Source organism: Bison bison, unplaced genomic scaffold, assembly GCF_000754665.1.
Source record: "Bison bison bison isolate TAMUID 2011002044 unplaced genomic scaffold, Bison_UMD1.0 scf7180017864227, whole genome shotgun sequence".
Classification (NCBI taxonomy): domain Eukaryota; kingdom Metazoa; phylum Chordata; class Mammalia; order Artiodactyla; family Bovidae; genus Bison; species Bison bison.
The window spans coordinates 1,325,703-1,349,461 of NW_011494799.1; the positions used below are offsets into that span (position 1 = coordinate 1,325,703).

The 23,759-nt window shown below is 40.5% G+C and overlaps 1 protein-coding gene across 2 annotated transcripts in view; it reads left to right on the forward strand.

The window, feature by feature from the left end:
- LOC104992877 overlaps positions 1–22,990 on the forward strand; it is an 82,001-nt gene extending 59,011 nt beyond the window's left edge. Inside the window, exon 5 of one of the 2 annotated variants that reach the window (XM_010845880.1) lies at positions 19,348–21,314. In XM_010845880.1, coding sequence (XP_010844182.1) covers positions 19,348–19,569 — 222 coding nt within the window. In that variant the 3' untranslated portion in view covers positions 19,570–21,314. Of the gene's footprint in view, positions 1–19,347; positions 21,315–21,717 lie in introns of those variants that run through there. The other variant, XM_010845885.1, reaches the window with a different exon arrangement.
- Positions 22,991–23,759: the final 769 nt, after the last annotated feature.

Here is a 23,759-nt window from a genome sequence, read left to right on the forward strand (position 1 = left end):
AGTCAACTCTTCACATGAGGTGGCCAGAGTATTGGAGTTTCAGCTTTAGCGTCAGTCCTTCCAATGAACACTCAGGGCTGATCTCCTTTAGAATGGACTGGTTGGATCTCCTTGCAGTCCAAGGGACTCTCAAGAGTCTTCTCCAACACCACACTTCAAAAGCATCAATTCTTCTGCGCTAAGCTTTTTTCACAGTCCAACTCTCACATCCATACATGACCACTGGAAAAACCATAGCCTTGACTAGATGGACCTTTGTTGGCAAAGTAATGTCTCTGCTTTTTAATATGCTGTCTAGATTGGAAGTTTACAATAGTATATTTCCAAACACAGCACCGATGTGGCAGCTACACAGTCAAACATTTCAAGGAGCAATGAAAATATGCATTTATTATATTTCAGGTCTATATTTTACACAGAGTTCAATATTGTAAAAATTAAGGCAAAAACCCCCAAATAAGGACTGATATGAACTTTAGATTTTTAGCAAGAAGGGTTATCAAGTAAATTTTTCTGAAATATTTCTGTGTAGCTCATTTTGTGGTACTATTCAGAATTATGTAACATTAGTATCACTTTACAGGATATAGTAATAAACTTTCCCAAAAGGTTTTATTTAACCAGGAACTTGGAGGAAATGCAAACACATTTTATATGTAACAAAAGACTATCGCAAACATTAATTTTAAAATATAACAAATCTAAACATGCATGTCCATTTCAGCATTAAGAAGTCAGTGAGATCTTTTTGCTGTAAGAGTGATTTTTTTGAGAAAAGCAAATAAGGTTCACATTAAAGAGGAGAGGGTTGGATTGACCCAGACTACACAAGCCCAGGAAGTGTTTGGTGGGTTATACAAACTGGGTTATTGATGAGTGGCAGGAGGTTGGAATATGGAATTGAAATAGAAATCAACCTCTTGGTGAGTAACCCACCATAAACTATTTTCAACCAAGATAGATTTTTGTCTTGTTCTGTTTTTCCTTTTTTTCTCTTTCTATCTTGCCAGTTGGGACACTTGTTTCTTCCTTGACTCCTGAGACTCTCATGAATGAAATAAAATAGATATTAAAATATTGCATATGGAGAGCACAAACAGCTTTGGAAATGCACCAGCTGCATTCATTGGCTCGCTGGTCAAAACCTTTGTCAGCCAGCCTGTGTAGGAAGTTGAAGAATGTTTTCTTGACAACTTATGACAGTTTAGCAACTTGAAAAGACAAGGCTTTTTGTTGAGGGGGGGCTGCAATTCACTTAAAGATGGTTGTATAATGAAATACATGGTGTAGGGCTAGCTTTAACCCTAGCTTTAACTCCTCTAACCCAGGAGTATAGACTGAGCTAGTGTTCCAAAACCAAGCACGGGAGATGAAACACACATTTTGGCCACCTGGATGCTCACTGGACTCAAAGTCACCTCTGGACACTTTGCCAGACTCTCCCGGGGTCTTCACTGATTCTGAGTGCTTCCAATGTGTTACCACTTCATCCACCTCGGAGCCAGCAGGCAGTTAGATGGCTCTTGACTATCAGAGTCCTGCTCTCACCACTACCTGGGAATTTCTCTCCTCTTTAGTAGAGTTCTTTCTGTGGAGGGTAGCCCAAAGTCAGGGGGTTGCTTACCTCAAGCCTCAGAATGCACACACTGCATCTTTAAGAAATAGTTCACTTGTGAATCAGTAAATGCACCAGACAAAGCAGCCATTACTTATGCATTCCTGCATACCCGGGAAGGTGAAAATCATAGAATAAACATCATATACTTCATTATGATATCGCTTTACACTTCCAGGGTACACAAAAAGAGGCCATTTCATCAAGCTAATTGCCTGAAAGTAAAAGAGAGAGAACTTTACCTATTAGTCTATTATGGGGCTTTTTTCTTAATCACAAATAGGGGCCGTGTGTCCCTGGGGGGATGTGTATTCTAATTTACAATTGAACTACAGATCAGAGCAATCAATCTTGGGCAGCACTTTTACACTGTAATTGCTGCAACATAACAAATAAAAAAAAAAAAGAAAGAAGAAGAAGAAGAAGAAGAAGGCCTGAGCTGCAGTTTGAGGTGGAGATATTTCCAGGCACTAGTTCGGGGTGGGAGGGAGAGAAGAAACGCCACGGACATGAATATGCAATGAGGGCTCATTAGCGGCCGAGTGTTACCATGACGAATGGCATTATCCCCGGCCTGGTGCTGCCTAAACATGAATTTTATAACGACCCATTTATCATGACTTGTCATGGGTTTCAGTACTGTACTTTCTTCCAGCTCACACACCTTTCCCGGTTCTGATGGTGGAAAGCGTCCCTTTTATTATGATTGTTTCCTTTTGCATTGATTTCTGGTTCTTCACAGTAAGTGTTCATCACACAGAGCTATATGCTGATGAGAGGTCTGTGACTTCAGAAAGTTGAGGAGCTAAAACCCGGTTCCTCATTCCATCTCCTCTACGGTCACATATTGAGAAAAAAAGTTGCACTCAACTTTGAAAGAAATTTCTTAACATGGGAGCTTTTTTGTACTGTGGTGTTCTGACACTGCGGATTTTTTTTTTTTATTAAAATTAACCAGGTTTGTCTTCCTTGCATTTATTTTCTTCCCTTTCTTTACTTCAAGAACCTTCCATATTTTAAAAGTAGAACTCAAACATTTTGAGGTTTTTGTTTTTTTTTCCAAAATCTTGGAGTCATGACAAAAAAGTCTAAGATTAGAATGCTTGAAAGGTTTTTAGTGTTTAGAGGTTTACAAATGCATGAGCTGATTTCTCACTTAGAAACCCTCTTGTATTGTAGCAGGAAGGTTGACCTATTCTTCGATGACAATTTTTTAGGATGCACATTTTGCTAATAGCACAAAATCGTAAAAGCCATCTCCCTTGATAGAAACCATGAGGTCTGTTTGAATATTTAGCAGCCCACAAAATTACTGTATGCAGATGTTTGAGTCTTTGCATTAGCCAGGAGGGTCAGTGAGTCCATCAAAGTTAAGTGCAACAGTGGGTCAAGAATACAGTTCTAGATCGGCAGGAGTGCCCTATTGTAGTAGAGACCAAATCAATGGGATCTAGGATTAGTCTATTTCGTTACCTAAGAGAATATCCCTACAATTATTTCTCTATTTACCTAGATGAGATGCAGTAAGGGCATAGATGCACGGAGGAGTATAACTGTTGCAGGGAGGAAGCCAATTCTGACTCCACGTTGGAAACTGTTTCTTTGACTTGCTTTTATTATTATAATCATACTCACGGCTTGCCTGGAGGACCCTGTTCCTCTGCTTGACTATAAAGTGCCTTTGTTCAACTCAAGGAGAGATAGTTTGTCTCTGCCCTGTGAATAGAAGAGATTAACACACCCCTTCTGAAGGCTGGACATTCCCTTGGTGACGCTTCACAGGACTGGAGACCCTTCTACTGCACTTCCTCGCTGCATCTCCCTCTCTATTCTGCCTGTGGACTTTAGTTCCTCATTGCTTCTTTCTCTCTGATCTGTAAAAGAACCTGGTATCCAGACCCCAATAAGATGGCTATTGTGAGGCACTAGCCTGCCGTCTTCTGGGTCTGCTGGCTCCCTAATTAAACTCTCTTCCTTGCCTCGTCTCTTGGATTCATCGGCCTGTTGTGCATCAAGCAGAGAGAGCGTGGACTCCGTAACATAATCTGATGTTGTTTTGTACACCCAAGAATTATAATCATTTCTGTATACAATTTGGAAACCGTAAATAGCTGATCAGATCCTTTTGTGTGGGTTATCTTTACTGTTCCCCTGGATTCCATATTAACAGTGACAGTCACTTTCCCTATTAATACTTAAACATTGCATGCTAAGTTGCTTCAGTCCTGTCCGACTCTTTGCAAACCTATGGACTTAGCCTTCCAGGCTCCTCTGTCCATGGGATTCTCCAGGCAAGAATACTGGAGTGGGTTGCTGTGCCCTTCCTTAGAGGATCTTCCCAATCCAGGGATTGAACCCGCATCTCTTACATCTCCTGCATTGGTGAGTTCTTTACCAGTAGCACCACCTGGGAAGCCCCACTTAAACATTAATAATACATTAAAATAATTATAAAATATTTTATAACTAACGATAATGTGTACCTGCGAAACATTTTGCAGTTCCAGATTTCTTTCATTAGATCCTCAGGTTAACTGAGGGAAGAGTTATTATTCCCATTTTAAAGAAGAGAAAACTGAGGCTCAGAGCTTAAATGATGAGGTCAGGGTCACCCAGTCAGAAAATGGAAGAGTTGAAGCTCAATGGCAAGTCTTTCAAGTCCAAGGTCAGAGCTTCTACATTCCCAAAGTCACCAGAGCAGAAATTGTTCCTGAAATGTCTCTTCTGGGATTTAGGAAGTTGGGAAAGAAAGCCATTGAAAAGATGGCCATCATTTACAATTGAGAGCCTGGGGTTCTTCTATATGCTTATTAGAATTGAAATTAGCATGTACCTGTCAATTAAAATTAAGTTGCCATTCCAACCATTTAAGCTGAATTGTCTTTCCTCATTTAAAAATGCACATGGAAAGAGTTTGCAACAAAAAGACTTGGGCATCATTCTGGCTGGTGGTCTTGTGTTATGAGTCTTATGGCTGTTAAATTTTTTACTTATTTGTGTTTTCCCCCATGAATGAATTAAACAAAAATTTTAGAAATAATATGGTAAAGAAAGGATCCAAATATTGGCAAATGATATTAAAGAACACTGTGATTATGACTAAACAGATTAAAAGTGTGTCTATATGACACCAAACATCTGGATGAAAATGGGAAAAAAAATAGTAAAAAACCTTGATGTTTTGTTTACTTGACACCATACATCTGGATGCTTAAAAACATCTGGGCTTTTAACTCATTTTCTCCCAGGTTTTATCTGGATATCTGGCATCATGTACAGAAAGTTGAACAATTTAAAAAAAAATTTAATATGATTATTACTGAATTAGAGAAAATTATTGTATTTAATTAATCTGCAGATATTAACTAATTATTCTGTTTAGCATAACATTTAATGAGTAAAATTCTCCACCGGGCAAATAAATACAGAAAGATATAATTAGGTGATTTAAGAATAAAACTTGGCTTCAGGCACATTGAAATCTTGGTCATAGTTTACTGACAGCAGTTTCCTTGGGTAGAAATCTTTTTAGGTCCTCAGAAAACAATTTTCTCTTCTGGGGAGTAGTTTCCATGTGTTACAAGAATCTGTTAATTTACAATGTGTTTTGACAATAGTAAAATTTCATAAACACTTAATAACATATGAGATACATCGAGTAATAGACGTTTGCTTTGCCAAGTGAATTACCCAGCCTGATAAAATCTGTGTAAACCCACTCTCTAAGCAGCCTTCTGCCATGCCCGAGGCTGAACCCTGAAGAGGAATCCACTGAAACGAACTTCAAAGACTTCATTGCAGGGAAAAGTACCTTATGTGACTGACATTTTTTTGTGATCTCATCTAAAAAAAGTTATCATAATTATTGAACATTTCCTCTGTAGCTTATTCTCAATCCAATCAGTTATAATGAAAATAGTCTGCTTGCTTTTCAGATTCTCAAGTTTTCGAAATGATTAGTGCTTCCTTGAGATATCCCATTAATTGGACACACAACCCAGATGAAAAGCCTGAAACCCAAGAGTATATAAAAAAACATAAGGTTGTTGCAATTTAAGTGCCTTCAAAAGATCTAATTTGATTTTTAAAAGCAATTCTGCAGATGTGAAAATTAAAGGCAGGCAGAAACAAGATATGGTTTAATGAATGTGTAGGTTAAGAAACATTTAGAGGTTTCAGTAGCCTTCCTCTGAATTTTTTTTTTTTTTTAATTTAGCTGTTAGGTTGGAAAAATTGGTCCCACCACACAATAGAAATTGCTGAATTTTATGAGTTGCTGTTTCCTTACTAATTGCTCCATTTTTTCTTACCCAGTGTATTTCTGAAGCAACTTGGTGTTTCTGGGTACAGACCTTCAGTCCTCGTAACTGTCAATCAGATTTCAAGTTCTAATAAAGTTAAAGGGTCTCTTCACTGGGTTTGCCTTGGCTATTTCCCCCCTCTCACCAGGAGCAAATTGTGCACTTATTCTCAATAAAAGAAGGAAAGAATGAAAGAAAAAAAAATTAAAAACCCTTCTACTGGTTCTAATGACATCTTCAGTCATTAATGAGTTAATAAAAATCTCAAAGTCATCTGGGGCTAGATAAGAGGAAGAAAGGAAAGTATTGTACTGTAATGACAGGCTCCCCGACTGCCCTCTGAGATGTCATGAGTCAGTCATGTTAAGAATGTGTGCATCCAATCATCTGGTGATTTTTATCAGCAAGCCCTCCAGCGGGAACTGACAAGGGCCAGTTTGGGAGTCACGATGAATAAACAATGACTTTGGGGATTGTTGGGGGCTGTGGAATAGAGTGAGGGGTTTATGTATACTAAAACATGATGACATTAGCAATCAATATACCAATTACCAGACAAGTTATTGGTCGAGGCATTCACGGGTCCTGGGCCTCCGTGCATTTTGAAGAGGCCCCGGGCACCGAGGCGGCTTCCTCCGCGGGCAGGCAGGCGGGGCGCCCAAGGCCCAGGGCCCTGATCTAAAAGGCAAGCCCTGCTTCTCTGGCTGAGGTAGTCCAGGCCTGGATGTTTCAAATGGCTTTGCAGCGTTTATTATTATACAAATACAGACTCCCACGTTTCCTTCCTAGAGATGCCATCTCTGGAGTCTGGGGTAGGGCTGCTGTTTGGTGTTTGCAATAACACCCCCAGGTAACTGATCAGGCAAGTTGGGGAGTTGTCCTACAGCTGGAACTCCCCCAGTGCGCTCCCAGACCAGCCACACCAGCATCGCCAGGGCGCTCCTTAGCCACGCAAATCCTCAGGCCTGTGCTCAGACCCGCTGACGCATTTCTGGAGCAATGTGGTATTTCTGTGTACAGACATTCAATCAATCAGACTCTGAAGGTGTGGCCTCAGACCTGTTTTTTTTTAAACACAGCCTCCAGGTGGTTTTGACGCTTCCTCACAGTTTGCAAGCCAAGGCTGTCGAACCAGGGGTTTGTCACCCAGCACTATCAACCATCTCCTCTCAGGCGCCTCACGGGTAATTTTCTACCCATACAACTTAAGAGGTTGAAGTGTGCAAATGGTTTACTTAAAAAAAATTAAATGAGGGCATATCCAACTTCTCTCCATAATCACCGTCACTCTCATTCACTCCCACACACCACTAGGTTTTCTTGAATGATCTTGATGTCTGAGTGACCTTGATTACAGAAAGGAAAGGAGAAACACTGGCTTGTGGCTTATATCTAAAATAGAACAGGGAGGTGGGTTTATAAGTAATCATAGAAAGAAAAATCAAGGTATGTGAAGAATTTATTTACTAATAAATACAACTAATATTCACCTAGATGGAATATTAAAAAGCATCACTTTGCCAACAAATGTCCGTCTAGTCAAAGCTATGGTTTTTCCAGTAGTCATGTATGAATGTGAGAGTTGGACCTTAAAGAAGGCTGAGCGCCGAAGAACTGATGCTTTTGAACTGTGGTGCTGGAGGAGTCCCTTGGACAGCACGGAGATCAAACCAGTCAATCCTAAAGGAAGTCAACTCTGAATATTCATTGGAAGGGCTGACGCTGAAGCTGAAGTTCCAATACTTTGGCTACCTGAGAGAGCTGACTCATTAGAAAAGACCCTGATGCTGGGAAAGATTGAGGGCAGGAAGAGAAGGGGGCGTGACAGGGGATGAGATGGTTGGATGGCATCACTGACTCAATGGACATGAGTTTGAGCAAACTCCAGGAGATGGTGATGGACAGGGAAGCCTGGAGTCCTGCAGTCCATGGGGTCGCAAAGAGTTGGACATGGCTGAGTGACTGATAGCAATATTCATCTGGGCATTCAGTGCCCGCAGGTGCTTGTGTAGATTAGTCAGATCTACTTAAAAAAAGAACAAATATAAGGACTTTCCTTAGTCCAGTGGTTAAGAATCTGCTTACCAATGCAGGGAATTCGGGTTCAGTCCCTGCTTTGGGAAGTAAGGCCCCACGTGCCTCGGGGCAACTAAGCCTGGGTGCTGTAACTTACTGAACCTACAGGCTCTGGAATCTGTGAGCCACAACTGGAGAAGGAAAGGAAAGACTGATCTCAAGGAGAGATCCTGTATGCTGCAACTAAGACTCAATGTAGCCAAAATTTTATATATGTATATAGCCATGCAACTTGTGCCCGTTAGGAGAGGAACGTGTGCATGATTCAAGGCTGGTATATGGCAAGGAGGAGGCCTTCTTGCAGTGAGCTTGGAGATTTCTCTTATTTTGCTGGGGAGTCTTACCGGAGGGGCATTCCAGAACTTGTTAAACTTTCAAACGAGGTGGCCCAGTCTGCTAGATATGCAGTAGGTTTAAATTAGTGTTTCCCACAAAGAGCAATTCCCAGGTTCTAAGCTTAATACAGAAAATAAAAATAATGTCTCGGGTCAAGTGAGAAGCTGTAGGTACACTGAATAGGTAGGATTGTTTGCAACAGGAGTCCTAACACTTTCCTGTGTGTTACGATTCTCCCAAAGAGTGTTGCTTCCCTGGTGGCTCAGTTGGTAAAGAATCTGCGGGCAACGCAGGAGACCTGGGTTCTATCCCTCAGTTTGGAAGATCCCCTGGAGAAGGGAAAGGCTCCCCACTCCAGTATTCTGGCCTGGAGAATTCCAGGGACTTGTATAGTCCATGGGGTCGCAAAGAGTCAGACGTGACTGAGCGATTTTCACTTTAATGTATTTGATCAGCAAAACCCTTTTATAAAGGATGCGTCCATGCATGCTTGCTAAGTCACTTCAGTCATACCCAGCTCTTTGTGACCCTATGGACTGTAACCTGCTAGGCTCCTCTGTCCATGGGATTCTCCAGGCAAGAATACTGGAGAGGGTTACCATGCTGTCCTCCAGGTTTATGAAGGATAACCTTGTAGAATCAGTGTTCCAGGGAGTAACCTTTAGGAAGCATGCATTCACATCTTCTAAGATGGCTCACACCTGTGGGGAGAACCTAGTTATTCTCTGTGTTGTATAGTAAGGAGTCTCTTTGTTATAATTTATTAAACCCTGTATGTCTGGCATCAACATTAATTATGTGATGGCTTGAAGCCAACAAGAAGGTTCATGTAGCCATCACCAAAGAGTTAAGTAAGTTGTCCAGCTGTTGATGGTCTGGTTAAATCATCTCTGAGTTGTTGGCATATCTCCCAGAACAGGTACTCATTAAAAAAAAGAACAAACTGGATTTTACTACTGAGATTACATTGTGTTTTCACAAACTAGGGATAGTTCCATCATAACTCCTTGCATGTACCCAGAAATGTCACAGAAAAGCAGATGTGTACCTCAGCTGGTGTTGGAAAGTCCTGTCCTCCGCCCCTCCCCCCATTCCCCATTGAGGTGCATATTCGCTCAGTCGTGTCTGACTCTGCGACTCCACGGACTGTAGCCCACCAGGCTCTTCTGTCCATGAGATTTTCTAGGCAACAATACTGGAGTGGGTTGCCATTTACTCCTCTGGGGGATCTTCCTGATCCAGGGATGGAACCTGAGTCTCCGGCATTGGCAGGCTGATTCTTTACCACTGGGCCCCCTGGGAAGCCCATCCCATTGACAGCACGGCCCTACTTGTTTCCCACCATACTGAGGTCCAGATGGTGGTGGCTGTGGCAGATCTTGGCTCCTCCTCTGGCTATTCATGAAGGTGACCGGAGGTTGGCGGTGTGTACCACAAAGGTCAGCCCAGCAGGGATCTTAAACACACCTTTGCTTATAAACATCTCCTCTTGAAGCTCTTGCCAGAGCTGTGTATTAATGCCAAATGCTAATTCTTGCTGGGGACATGATGTCTTATAAATGTTATGAAAGAATATCATCTTTCTTGTAGAAGTGAAGGTACTTTTAAGGCCACGTTAGGCAAAGGATTAGTTTCCCAAGTCACATCTATAGGTCACGTGGTTGCCTACCAGTGGCTTCTTTGCTAAAAACCCCACCCTGTCCCCTCCTGGTGACACAAGAGTTGGAAGAAACTCTCAAATGGAAGAAAGAAGAGAACTGACATTTGAAAGATGGGGAGAGATGAAAAATACACAAACAAGAAGCCTAAACATAAAACAACCCCATCACCCATGCTAACATTTGTCATCTTTTCTCCATAGTCCTGCAAGTCTGGCCAAGACACAGGACTCATTGGGTTGTGTCTCTGAACTAAAAATAGTAGAGTGGATTCAACTTTGGGAGGTCTCAAAGCCTTTTTTTCTCATCTCCTTTGTAAACATATTGTTGACACCATATGCGTTTCTCAGCTTTGCAACTGCAAGGCGTTTAGCCCGAGGAAAGGGCTTCACTCTCCGCCCTTGGAGGAAAGAACAGAAGTTCAGCAGAGTTAACCGAGGTCTACCCACTGCTTGTCTGGTTTGTTATGGAGTTGAATATTTCTCCCTTCTCTATTCTTTGAAATGTTTTGAATTAAAATAGCTTACTCAAGGTCACTGAAGGCATATGGTCCTGCTCAAAACTTTAAACAAAACATTAGTTTTTACAACCTTTTGTAATTTGGTATTGTATACAACATGGTTATATGCAGAGTTTCTGTAATCTTTTCAGTGGGTGACAGAAATATGAGAAGCAAATTTATAAGCCATTTAGTGAAGCATTTAATCAATTTCATGCATAGGAAATAACTCCGATGGCTTTGCTTTATCAATCTTTCTCTCCAGGAGAGCTCCAGTCCACATGATCTCCAAACGCCGGCTGGGGGTGGAGGTGGGGGCACGGGGGTGGCAGGGAGCAGGGTCAGGGCCGAGGAGGGGTGGGCATGTTCGCACACCTTGTGATGCACTTCAAATGTCAGGGATGTCTGAAGTCTGCCTAACAGTGCTGCCAGCATCTCAGCTTTCTGGACGCTGTTAATGTATTTCCAAAAGTAAGCACGGGTCTAATGTTTAGAGGAAGTTTTCAAGGCCTTTTACTGCAAAGTTATTCATTAAACACCCTTTTCCCAGAGTGACCCTCATGTGCTCAGCATGGCAGACTGTTCAACTTTTTGGCTCAAAGAAATATTCGGTGGCGATTACTTTCAAACACACGAAAAATAAAACAACTTACGTGAAAACTTACTTCTGAGACTTGAATGAGTCAAAGCAAGGTGACCAAAATAACTGAAAACCCACTAAAGTGGACTGTCACAGTGGAGATAGTCGAGCATTTTTCAGAATACTTGAGCTGTCTTTCAGGGTTCATGTTCTGATGCTCTTCTGAATTGCTTAAAAGATTAATCCAGCTCTTGGCTGCGTAGTGGGTTAATATTTTCTTTTCCGTTATATGCTAGAAGCCCTCTTATAGCACTTTACCATAAACACCATCAAGTTTTTAAGTGAAAAAGTCCTAAGGGATCAAAAGACGATCTTGTGATAATCACTATCTGCTAAACTATATTGAAATTGCATCAGCTCTGCCTTGTCCTCAAAAATTAGAATGGATTGAAAGGTACTGCAGACATAGTTTCTAATTTGGAAAGTGATTTGCTTCCACTTATTTCTAAATCCCCCCAAAATAGTTGAATGAATACATTCCAGTCTAGATTATTTGGAGCTGATTTCAAATCAGCTCAATTTCTGGATTTCATCTCAGGAAGAAATAATATTTCACATTCCCTTTTAAACAGGACATAAATGAGGATGTTCCTGCACTGGCAATTCAGGGGCATGTCTTTGGGTATTTATTTTGCCAAATTATTTAAGCTATGGCAGTTGTACCATTATTTTGAGAGCTGCTTTGGTAGTCCTACATACATTTGGTTGGAGAAGGCAATGGCACCCCACTCCAGTACTCTAGCCTGGAAAATCCCATGGACGGAGGAGCCTGGTAGGCTGCAGTCCATGGGGTTGCTAAGATTCAGACATGACCGAGCGACTTCACTTTCACTTTTCACTTTCATGCATTGGAGAAGGAAATGGCAACCCACTCCAGTGTTCTTGCCTGGAGAATCCCAGGGACAGGGGAGCCTGGTGGGCTGCCGTCTATGGGGTCGCACAGAGTCGGACATGACTGAAGCGACTTAGCAGCAGCAGCAGCATACATTTGGTAGCTCTAACAGAGTTTGCCAATGAGGGTTTGTTTGTCTATCATCTGTTGCGATTCAACCATTAACTCCTGGATTGTACCTCACTTGATTTTTTTTAAAAAATGAACTATTTTAGAGGAAAAGATGTCTTTGGTATAAAACATGTGTCATATTGTAAATATCATTATGCTCTTGATTTTTTCACTCGTCAGTGTCTTGGAGAGATTACCTTGTTAGTGGGCAGATACAGATCATACTTTGTTTCTAGATCCACATGTTATGACTAGTAAAATAGCCATATTATTCCCATATATTAGAGGTAGATTCCCTTTGACATTATAAACAGCCCTGCAGTGAATATACCTGTACACACTTCCTTATGTGTCCAAGTATTTCTCATGTGCTCCTAAGCATATTACTCATTTGCTATGAGTATTTTTCTAGCATGGCTACTTAGACTGAAGTTGCTGGATCTGCATGTTTTATATTTTAAGTTACTGGCAAATTACTTAGCAATTTTAATTTTCAGTGAAAGTCCTACCAGAATCTCTGATACAATTTTTCTCAACTCTATTTAAACCCACATGTACTCAGCCGCTTTAATTTTTTTCTTTGCCTTTGCTTCTCCAAGAAGATGGAGACTCTCCACAGTATCTTTCACTGAGTTTTCCATCTTCCAGGGCAGGTACAGCCAGGCAGCTCAATCACTGTTGCCAGATGTTTAGAAATAGGGCTGTGCATGTCCACCGAGGTGGCGAGCCATTCAGAGACTGGGCAACATCAGTCAAAAAGCCAAGCCAAATCACACCTGTTGGTGCTTTTCAAATACGGCCACAAAGTCAATGACACATTTCCATTTCAAACAGGACATTGGTGCCCAGGTTCAAATGATTGTTTCAGCCAGTTTTATACCTGAGTCTTATAGACTTTTGCTATTTTAGAAGATGGCTTTGTAAAATCTGGTGTTATCTTAGGACATAGGGCCTAGGAGGAGATTGTCCAGGTAACAACTTTCTAAGAATAACTCTCCATGCCTCCTTCACCCAGTGATTTTGCTCCTCTTACACCTGTGTCCTTTCCATTCTTACTGCTGCCTCTTTATCCGGACCCTTCTCACCAGCTCACCATTTGTAGCTCCATATTTGCTCAGCCTTGGCAGGCCCTTCTCTCTTCCATTCACTTCACCGAGCTAAATCTTTACAGAGCACAAATCTGGATCTGATTTATTCTTGCTTAAAATAATTTCTTATTATCCAGACTCTTTGTCCTGTCTTTCAAAGTCCTCTGTGACAAGGGCTCCTCTGGCATTTTTTTTTTTTTTTTTTTTTTTTTTTTTGCTTGTTTTTCTAAGTAGAAGATCTAGGCAGGAGAAGGAAAAAATAAAATTTAAAAGATTGCTTGTCCCAGACCCCAAGTTGGGCTATTCCAAGTGGCTTCTACTGTCTTCCTCGAGTTCTACCAAAACCAGTGTCACCATCACTGGTGACGGGGCAGGGGGTGGGGGGAGAAAGGGACCAGTAAGAGAACAGAAAAGGGAACACAGAAGTCAGATGTTGGGCCAGCTCACAGTAACATGGCTGCATGCAGTGTAGTCAAATAAAGGTTAAACAGATTTTAATGTGTTTTCAATTCTACAGTCTAAAACAGAAAGTGAGAATGCAATCAAATTACAGCTGTATTACAATGTTCGGCTACAGCAAATCTCTAGTTGGCTCTACCCAAGCGAAGGCATCTAATCAGGAAGTGGCCGACTATCTAACCCGTGAATTGTTTGTAACTCAGAACCTTTCGGTGCAATGAAGCCAACCCCGTATATATTAATAACACACTTCATCTATATTATTTAGAGTAAATCGTACGTGAAAAATGATACTTCTGGGTCTCTTAGTAGAACGTGTACATTCAGCTGATTTTTAAGATAAAAAGGATCAATCTTATATAGTTTTCTTTATCCTTTTCTGCCTGGTCCCCACTGTGACTAATGATATGCACTTATGAGTAGGCTAATGGAAGTCAGCAAAGTAATCCTGGCTTTGGGCCAACTTCTTCTTTTCTTTAAGGATAATTGTTCAATATTGGGATTGGATCTCTAAAAATCTCTAAAATTAGCTTTTAGAATGTATTTCTCAAAATGAAAAATTGGAAGCCAACTGGATGTCCAAGAGAAGTAGATTGATTCCATATACATAGTATTTCAAGATTGCAATACAAGGCTACGAAATCTGTAGCCATATTCAAAAATGAAACATACTTTTGAAGAAAGTTAAAAAGCAAAAGCAAATCCATATGTAAACTTAGCTCTACATGTGTATGGACCATGAACTTGTCAGGGTGGTAGACTTGAGAGCAATTTTATTTATTTAAAATTTCTCTTAATGTTACAATAATGAGTTATACTAGCTGTGGTGCTCTTAGTTGAGTGGTGAGAATTGGACCAGAGGAGGATAATTCCTTCTTCCCTTATCCCAGGATGGAGGCTGGAGGGGTTTCCCCAAGTAATTGAAAGCAAGGAGAAACTTCCTCAGATGCCCTCATGGAGCCTGGTTTAAACGACCACTTGTATGAGAAACCTGAAGCTTCAGCATAGGGTAGAATTCATCATGGCTTCCTCAGAAACTGTAAACACACCCGGCTCTCTGAATCCGACGGATTGATTGTCATATAAGGGGGCAAAGAAAGCCAGCAGATGGGATTGCCCAAGGGCTTTACTTGTCAAGGAACTGTGGGAAATGGGAGGATTACTGGGAATTTAGAGATGTGCATGCGTGCATGCTGTCGCTTCAGTCGTGTCCGACTCTTTGAGACCCTATGGATTTTAACCCACCAGGCTCCTCTGTCCATGGGATTCTCTGGGCAAGAATACGGGGTGAGTTGCCATGCCCTCCTCCAGGGGATCTTCCTGACCCAGAATCGAACTTGCGTCTCCTGAAACTCCTGCATTACAGTTGGATTCTTTACTGCAGAGCTGCCAGGGAAGTCTTTGCTAATCACTTCAGTGGTGTCTGACTCTGTGCGACCCCAGAGACGGCAGCCCACCAGGCTCCCCCGTCCCTGGGATTCTCCAGGCAAGAACACTGGAGTAGGTTGCCATTTCCTTCTCCAGTGCATGAAAGTGAAAAGTGAAAGTGAAGTCGCTTAGTCGTGTCCGACCCTCAGCGACCCCATGGACTGCAGCCCACCAGGCTCCTCTGTACATGGGATTTTCCAGGCAAGAGTACTGGAGTGGGGTGCCATTGCCTTCTCCAAGGGAAGTCTTTAGAGATGTGCAAATGATGATTTACTTTTAAGATATTTCAAAGGTGAATTTGGAAAATGCTTGAAACTCTTGATAGTTCACGAATTAGATATTGAATTTCAACCAAAGTTGCGAGAATATTTAAGTTGGTATTTTATAACCCTTGACCAGAGGGTGATGGACATGGAGAACATTAGACTGGGAAGGAAGTTGGAGATAGAAGTTGGGCCAGCTTGGAGTCCTTATGGGTTCACTAAGAACACGATGTCACGTTGCCTAGTTTTCTCTGATAAGGTGAAGGTTTAACAGGAGAGGGATATTGTAGACCTGCGCTCTTCAGACTTGACGTGTGGAGAGAACTAACTTGGGGAATCTCCAAAGTTTCTGATTCAATAAACATAAGGCTATTTTTTCCCCAAGATTTCTCATTAAATTTCTTATTCAGTCTCATAAAAACAAAACAAAACAGAACAGCAGCTTTAGACATTGCATCACCAGTTACAAGATTCTTAGAGTTTTGATTACGACCCAGATATATTTGCAATTAGCTGGATCTAGATGAAGTTAATTACTTCCACCTCTGTACAACAGAGTCAGACACGACTGAGAGACTGAACCGAACAGGACAAGTTCCATACCTTGCACGGACTTCTACTGTTGCATTTCTCAGTTTCTATCCTTGTGTGCCTTAGCGTCTCCTACCCATGCCCTCCTCACCCACACACCCACACACCCACACTAGACTTTGTATGCCCAATTTCTCCTTAATTAAACACTGACTTGTCCTGCGTTTCTGAGCTTCAGCTCTCATTCGTCCATGAGGACATGGTATTACCTTCTCCATCTCCTTTGGCGAGGATGAAATAAGAAGCCCGGAGGAATGTCCAGAGTCTGATGTGAACTGGTGTGCTTAGGTTTTGGGCTGTTTTCTGTTAAACCTGATGTGACTTCACATCAGTCATCTGAGGTCTCTGACTCTCTGTCTCTTTCACCGATAGCAAAAAGGTTTTTAAAAATTATGAAATGCAGGGGATAGCATGGAGGAGATAAACTAAGAATTTGGAGTTATCAAATATATATTACTACTACTACTACTAAGTCGCTTCAGTCGTGTTCGACTCTGTGCGACCCCATGGACCGCAGCCCACCAGGCTTCTCTGTCCATGGGATTCTCCAGGCAAGAACACTGGAGTGGGTTGCCATTTCCTTCTCCAATACATGAAAGTGGAAAGTGAAAGTGAAGTCGCTCAGTCGTGTCCGACTCTTAGCGACCCCATGGACTGCAGCCTACCAGGCTCCTCCATCCATGGGCTTTTCCGGGCAACAGTACTGGAGTAGGGTGCCATTGCCTTCTCCCAAATATACATTACTATATATGAAATAGGCAAACAATAAGGACCTGCTGTATAGCACAGGGAACTCTACTAAATCTCTTGTAACCTGTAAGGGAAAGGAATCTGAATATATTGAACCTGTGTCTCCCACATTGCAGGCAGATTCGTTACCATCTGCTGCTGCTAAGTTCCTTCAGTCGTGTCTGACTCTGAGCCACCAGGAAAGCCCTATATATATGTATATGTATTTATATATGTATATGTATTTATATAAAAGTGAAACAATTTGCTGTATGCTTAGAACTAGTACAACCTTGTAAATTAACTATTACTTCCATATTACTTCCAAATTAAATTACTTCCATAAAAAGAAAAACAAAAATATGTTCCCAGGTGGCACAGTCATAAAGAATCCACCTGCCAAAGCAGGAGATGCAGGAGACATGAGTTTGATCCCTGGGTTTGATCCTGGGAAGATCCCCTAGAGGAGGAAATGGCAACCCACTCCAGTATTCTTGCCTGGAGAATTCCATGGACAGAGGAGCCTGGATAGAGTTGGACATGACTTAGCACACACGCACACAGCAGCACACAAACTTGAGAGTTTCCTTATTAGTGATAAGAAAATACATTACTGTTTAGTTTTGCAAAATTAACACCCCAAATTAATTCAACAACACTTATTGCCATGCCAGGAATTTTTACATGAATTCTCCCCACTGGTCATGTTTCTTATGAATATCTGGGAGAGTGGTCCAAAACACAAGCATTGCTCACTGGTAGATGATCTGCACCCGATGCATATGCTAAATTTCCATGCCGTGGCATAATTCTAGTTGGGGACCATATTTTTCCAGTCTTACTTGCTGCTGAAGTATGTAGGAATTGATTTTTTCCATGTTGTGCAAACCTGTTGTGAAAGCTCAGTGCCGTCAGCACTGCCTCTTTGTCCCTCTTGAGAATTATAGTTTTTAACCCTCTTTGGCTTTAGCCAGAGAAAGAAGCATGTTGAATTTGCTTGCTGCCTCTGGAGCTGTCTTATCCCACTGGGATGTGGAATCAGCCTCTGCAATGACCATCTCTTTTTACCATTCCTTGCATAAACATTCTTTCCTAAAGTGAATTTCAGAGAGAAGAGATACAGCTTCTTTTTTTTAGGGCTAATCTGCCTAACTGAAGACTTTCACTGAAAAAAGTCGCGCTAACAACATTAAGTATTCTTGTCTCAAAGATCTAGAGAAAGATGAGTTGAAAATAGTAAACATATGAGTGAGCTGGTGGGTTCAGAATATAGATTGACTGTGTGGGTTATTATTCTGACTTTACTGCCTTTTTGCTGAATGACCTTAGGTAAGTGATCTCGCCTGTGTGAGGATTAAAGGAGGCAGTCGGTTCAGAATCTATGCTGGGTGTTGTTGTTCAGTTGCTCAGTCATGTCCAACTCTTAGTGACCCAATGGACTGAAGCAAGCCAGGCCACCCTGTCCTTTACTAACTCCTGCAGTTTGCTCAAACTCATGTCCGTTGAGTTGGTGATGCCATCCAACCGTCTTATATTCTGTTGTCCCCTTCTCCGCCCGCCCTCAATCTTTCCCAGCATCAGGATCTTTTCCAATAAGTCAGCTTTTTGCATCAGGTGCCCCAAATATTGGAGTTCTAGCTTCAGCATCAGTCCTTCCAATGACTATTCGGGGTTGATTTCCTTTAGGATGGGCTGGTTGGATCTCCTTGCTGGTAGGAGCAGAGATCTTTGCTTTATACTCCAAATGCCTAAGAAGTTCCCTGCACATAATAGGTGCTCAGTTCATGTTTCTTGAATGAATAGTTTCCTCCAGAGTGACAGAAAATACCTAGGCTTTTCTTTAAGTTCTTTCAAAATATTTCTCCACATTCTCTGAAGCCTGCTTCGTTGGAATGTTCTTACTGTTCTCCAGCAGTTAACTAACCCCAGCATTTTGTTTACTAAGCCAGACAAAAGCTAGCGACCCAGTTAAGAGTCTAAACTCTCAACGGACTTTCCCATCATCTGAAGTGTTTATTACTTGAACTAAAGTGGATGCACAATTTGAAGCTTCAACCAAGTTTAGTCTTTTTTTTTTAACTTTTACTGTTTTCAAAACAAGATATTTTATCAATATAGCTTATATATCAAATAGAAGAAGGCTATTCCCAATATTATCTTTATCTTCTAGACATAAATAACAAACAACTCCAGTAATCAAAATTTACTACAATTGTAATAGATTTTGACAGAGTTTATGTATTGTGTGCAATGCTAACATAATGCTGACTTCCAAGGATAGAGGCCAGAATTTCTACTTTGGCTATGTTAAATGGAAAAAAAAATCCACTACTGAATGTAGTTTTACTACATTCGAGATGAATTTTTATAAATAAAATTGTTTATAGCAGTTTCTAATCAGAAAATTGAAATTATCTGTGGCAATGTAACCACTAACAGCGTGTATACCATGAAAATATTTCAATAATTAATGCATGCTCCATCTAGAGTAATTGACAGGGGGTCATAAATGTAATGGGCCATCTGTGTTTGATTTGTACATGAGAATGCTTAAAGGGATAGGCAGGTAGTTCAAGATTCCCTGGCAAAAAGATTAGTTTCAATTTCTCCAAGTAGCAGGGCCATTTACCATGTTTTTTTCCTCTTTTTTTCTCCTTCAAGTCTTTTCCAGATTTCTACTTCAGCCCCGGATTTCTCACTACTTCTCATTCCGCTGCAACTCTCTTTCCAAGTTTTGATGTGTATGTGAATCAACAGCAATCTTCAACAATCAGACTCAGCTCTCTGAACCATTTCAATAGCAACTTAAAAGTCACACATGTGATGAAAAAAATCAGAGGCTCACTCCAATGCTGTGATTATCATTCATTCTGCTCAGTCTGATCACTCCAAAAATTATTTTGTGAATTTTTCTTCTGTCAGTAAGCAAACAAGCTTGCTTATGTCTGTTAACAATAGGACTGCTAGGAATCATAGTAAGATTTTTGTAATTCATTCCTTTTTGAGTGGACCATAATTGTCCTATTTCTGGAAGTAAAGTGGTCTTGGTGGACATTAGAAGAGGTTCTAGAATTTTCTGTGCAGGGAAACCAAAGAGCATTGCCTGGAACACTGTGCTGTGATTCAGACCCAATTCATCCAAAAACACATATTCAACTGGAATTTACTATTTACCTTCTGCTGGATAATGTACTAAACAGTGATTATGTTGAAAGCCATGTGCCTGGTTGGTTGAACTAAACCAACAAGGTCTCTGCCCTCAGGAATCTCACATTCTAGTAAATGCAACTTCTTCCTTTGATATCTCATAGGCACCATAAGCTCTATGCCTAGAAGACTAAATATGCCATCTCTCCTGACCACCTTACCCTTTTCCTTCTGTATTGCCTATTTTGGAAAAATATGCAACCATCTACCAAATTGCCCAAGTACAATTCTCCTAGACTCTTCCTTTCCTTTTTCTCCTTCACAAAAGCGATTCACCATTTCTGTCAATGCCAGCTGCTGACCACTGCATGACTCTGCTTCCACACTCAAAAGAATATGGAATTTTGTCTATAATATTGCAACAGATTCCAATATTATTTTCCAGCCTAGTCTTCATACTATGTATCACCAGAAGGATATTTTGAACATTAAGATGCTAATACCATGATGTAATTTCCCTGTAAAAACATCCTTGTAGTAATAACTCTACAACTGCCTTAAAGACAAAACCCAAACTTAACATGGTAGAAAGGAAGACTTTTGCTAATGTGCACTGGACCTGACTCTATAGGACCACCTCTGGCCACCTATCCTGCTCTCTAGTTACACAGAAGTGTATTCTCTGAGCACATCCGAATACCTCAGTGCCTTTGAACATGCAATTTCCTCTGCCTGGAATGCTTGGAATTGTTTCTTCTATTCCCTTGGGCAACCTCTCTCCACCTATCAAACTCATCTCAGACAGATGATGCCTTTCGTCGACAGCTTCTCTTCCCTGACGTTTGCCTGGGTTATCAGTGGCCTTTCTGGGGGAATATTCCAGGTCCCCTCCATGGCAGTATGGCTCAGATCTGTGTCTTACTTCAGGTGGCCACCAGTGCCTTATGTGGCAGATGTGTTGAGGAGGAAGTGTTGAAGGACCTTCACAACGTGTCCAGCACAAGCTAAGTTTGGTCCAAGACAGGACAGAGTTTAAAGGCAGGTCTCAAGAGTCATTGTCTTTTTTAAGTCAGGTTGGCAGCAGAGCAGTTACTCTTTTTTTTTTTCCTCCCACGCTGTTGTTTATTCAGAATGTATTCTTTTTTGGACATGATTTCTTTCTCCTGGACATGAGTCAACATTTCAGAAAGTAGACCCTAGTCCTCTCTTTTCCAGGCTAATTTTTCTTAAATGTTTTTTGCTTTTAAATATTTCTTAATATTCAGTTATGTCATATATTAACAAATATATTTTAATTGCCTTCACCTGGGCCTTTCATGGTTCCCAAAAGCCTCTAAGATGCAAGAAACTATTTAAATTACTTTTATCTTAACTGTTGTTTTCTTTTGTTTTCCATTCATAGTTTTATTTTTTTTAAGTTTGTGCTATGTGATATGAAAAAGTACCCAAATAGCTCAATGCTGTCTAATTAAAAACCTATGCTTCCTCCATGTCTAGTATAAAGCACTTTTATGTGTGGTTAATTTTTATCATTATGCTTTTAAAAAATAAAAAATAAGACATAGTCTAAGAATATTTATTGGTATTACATTGGATTCATAAGTTATTATAGAATAATTTCTTTTGCATTTAGATGTGAGGATTCTTTTTAAATGCCTGGGTTTTGTTTTTGTTTAATTATGTCCATTTGTTGTTTTTTTTTAATTGGTTTTTATTGAGTATCTTAATTTTTGAAAAAAAGTTAATCAGTTCCATTGTGGCATTCTATATATTGCTAACTGACCATATGAAAAAAATAATACAGGACAACTATCCAATTATTCATGTATTTGACATTGTAAAGGTAATATCTGAATTTTTAGGATATATTTTTATTTTTTTCAGATACATTTTTGTTTTTGAACAGACACAGCCCCTGTCTTTCTGTCCTGTGGAAATGAAGGAAACGCCAGCTACCCTTCTGATTTTAATCAGAAAATATAAATATAAAATATGAATTCAATAAATATCTAAGCTTGGCTTTTACTATTTCCAGAACATGTGTTCACTATCTTTTACTAAATAAAGCATACTTTAGGAGTGATAAGAAAAAAAGAGAACTTTAAAAATTGTTAATGAACATGGTTAACATTTGTACTGAAGCAAAAGCATAGTTTAAGATAAACCGCAGTTACCCCAGGAAGAAAATGCAGTCCGTGGTCAAGGAACCTGCGTCTGTGGTTGTTTTAAATGTTGCTGAGTGTGACCTGCTCTGTAGATGTGGCTGGAAGGAGACAGAGGATGGGGACATGGGTCATCCTTCGTTTCTCTTTATGCTCCAGGCTTAGGAGGTTGATATTTGCCTTCAACATATTGAACTAGTGGTTCTTGATTCATCCTAATGATCAGAAGAATTTTAATGTATTTTTCTGTATATCTAAACACTAAAAAAACAATATTAGCTAGAGTCCCTGCCACCCAGATGTTCAGAGTTCAAAGCAAATAACAACATGACAGGCCAGAGGCAACTGAGCCATCTATCAAACAAATGCATGGCCTGATGAGACAGCAGATTAAAAGGCTTAACTGAGGAGAGTTTCAGCTGGTGGAGATAAGTGTCCGACTGTGTTTTCCACCAAAATGTAGTTGCTTCTATTGTTTTTTGATACTATAAGAGCAATGTATACTCATTACAAAGAAAAATTAGAATATACAAAGCAAAACTAAGACACCCTCAAAGTGAATTTTCCCTTTCGCCACAAATCAGCTATTGTGATTGCACTACTATATATTCTTGTAAATAAATAAAATTGCATCTTATACTACATACACTTTGTAACCAGCCTTTTCCATTTAATATATCATCAGATATATCCTCATTACTAGCCTGACTTACTTAGTCTCATTTTTATGACCTCAAGTTATTCCATTTCTGAATTTACTGATGTGTATTTCAAAGATTCACATTTATGATAGGTTCTGGTTGTTTCTAACTCCTTTATTTGAAGATGTTGCTTTAAAATATGTAGAGTAAGATGTCTTGATTGGTATAATCATCTCAAATGTTTGTGTGCTAGAATAAGAAACTTGTTTATTAAGAAAGCATGTGGCAACCTGCGTGGAAGGGGAGTTTGGGGGAGAATGGATACATGTACATGTTTGGCTGAGTCCTTTTGCTATTCATCTGAATCTATCACAATATTGTTAATCAGCTATACCCAGATACAAAATAAAAAGTTAAAAAAAAGCACATTACATGCTGCACATCAGTTCATTTATCACCTTTAAAAATTGAAACATACAGAAAACTGAGACTAAGATATAACTACTTCAAGTTGGCATGATTCTTTATTGAAAAAATTGGAATGCTATATTTTAAAAACAAACCAGTCCAACATTTAAGAGTGATGGTAAAAAAGTTTGGAAGGCGAGGTGGATGTTTCAAGGATATTAGCTTAAGAGTTGACTTTAGAGGGCTTCCCTGGTGGCTCAGCAGTAAAGTATCTGCCTGCAATGCGGGAGAATGGGCTCAATCCTGGGTCAGGAAGCTTCCCTGAAGAAAGATCGGCAACCCACTCCAGAATTCTTGCCTGGGAAAATCCATGCACAGAGGAGCCTGGTGGGTTACAGTCCACGGGGTCGAAAGAGTCAGACATGACTTTGCAACTAAACAACAACAATACAAGACTTTGGAGGCAAATAGACAGCTGAAAAGTGAAAGTGAAAGTCGCTCAGTCGTGTCTGACTCTTGGTGACCCTGTGGACTATACAGTCCACGGAATTCTCTAGGCCAGAATACTGGAGTGGGTAGCTGTTCCCTTCTCCAGGGGATCTTCCCAACCCACGGATCAAACCCAGGTCTCCTGCATTGCAGGTGGATTCTTTACCAGCTGAGCCACAAGGGAAGCCCAATAGACAGCTGATGGAATCTTACCTTTCCAACTGGA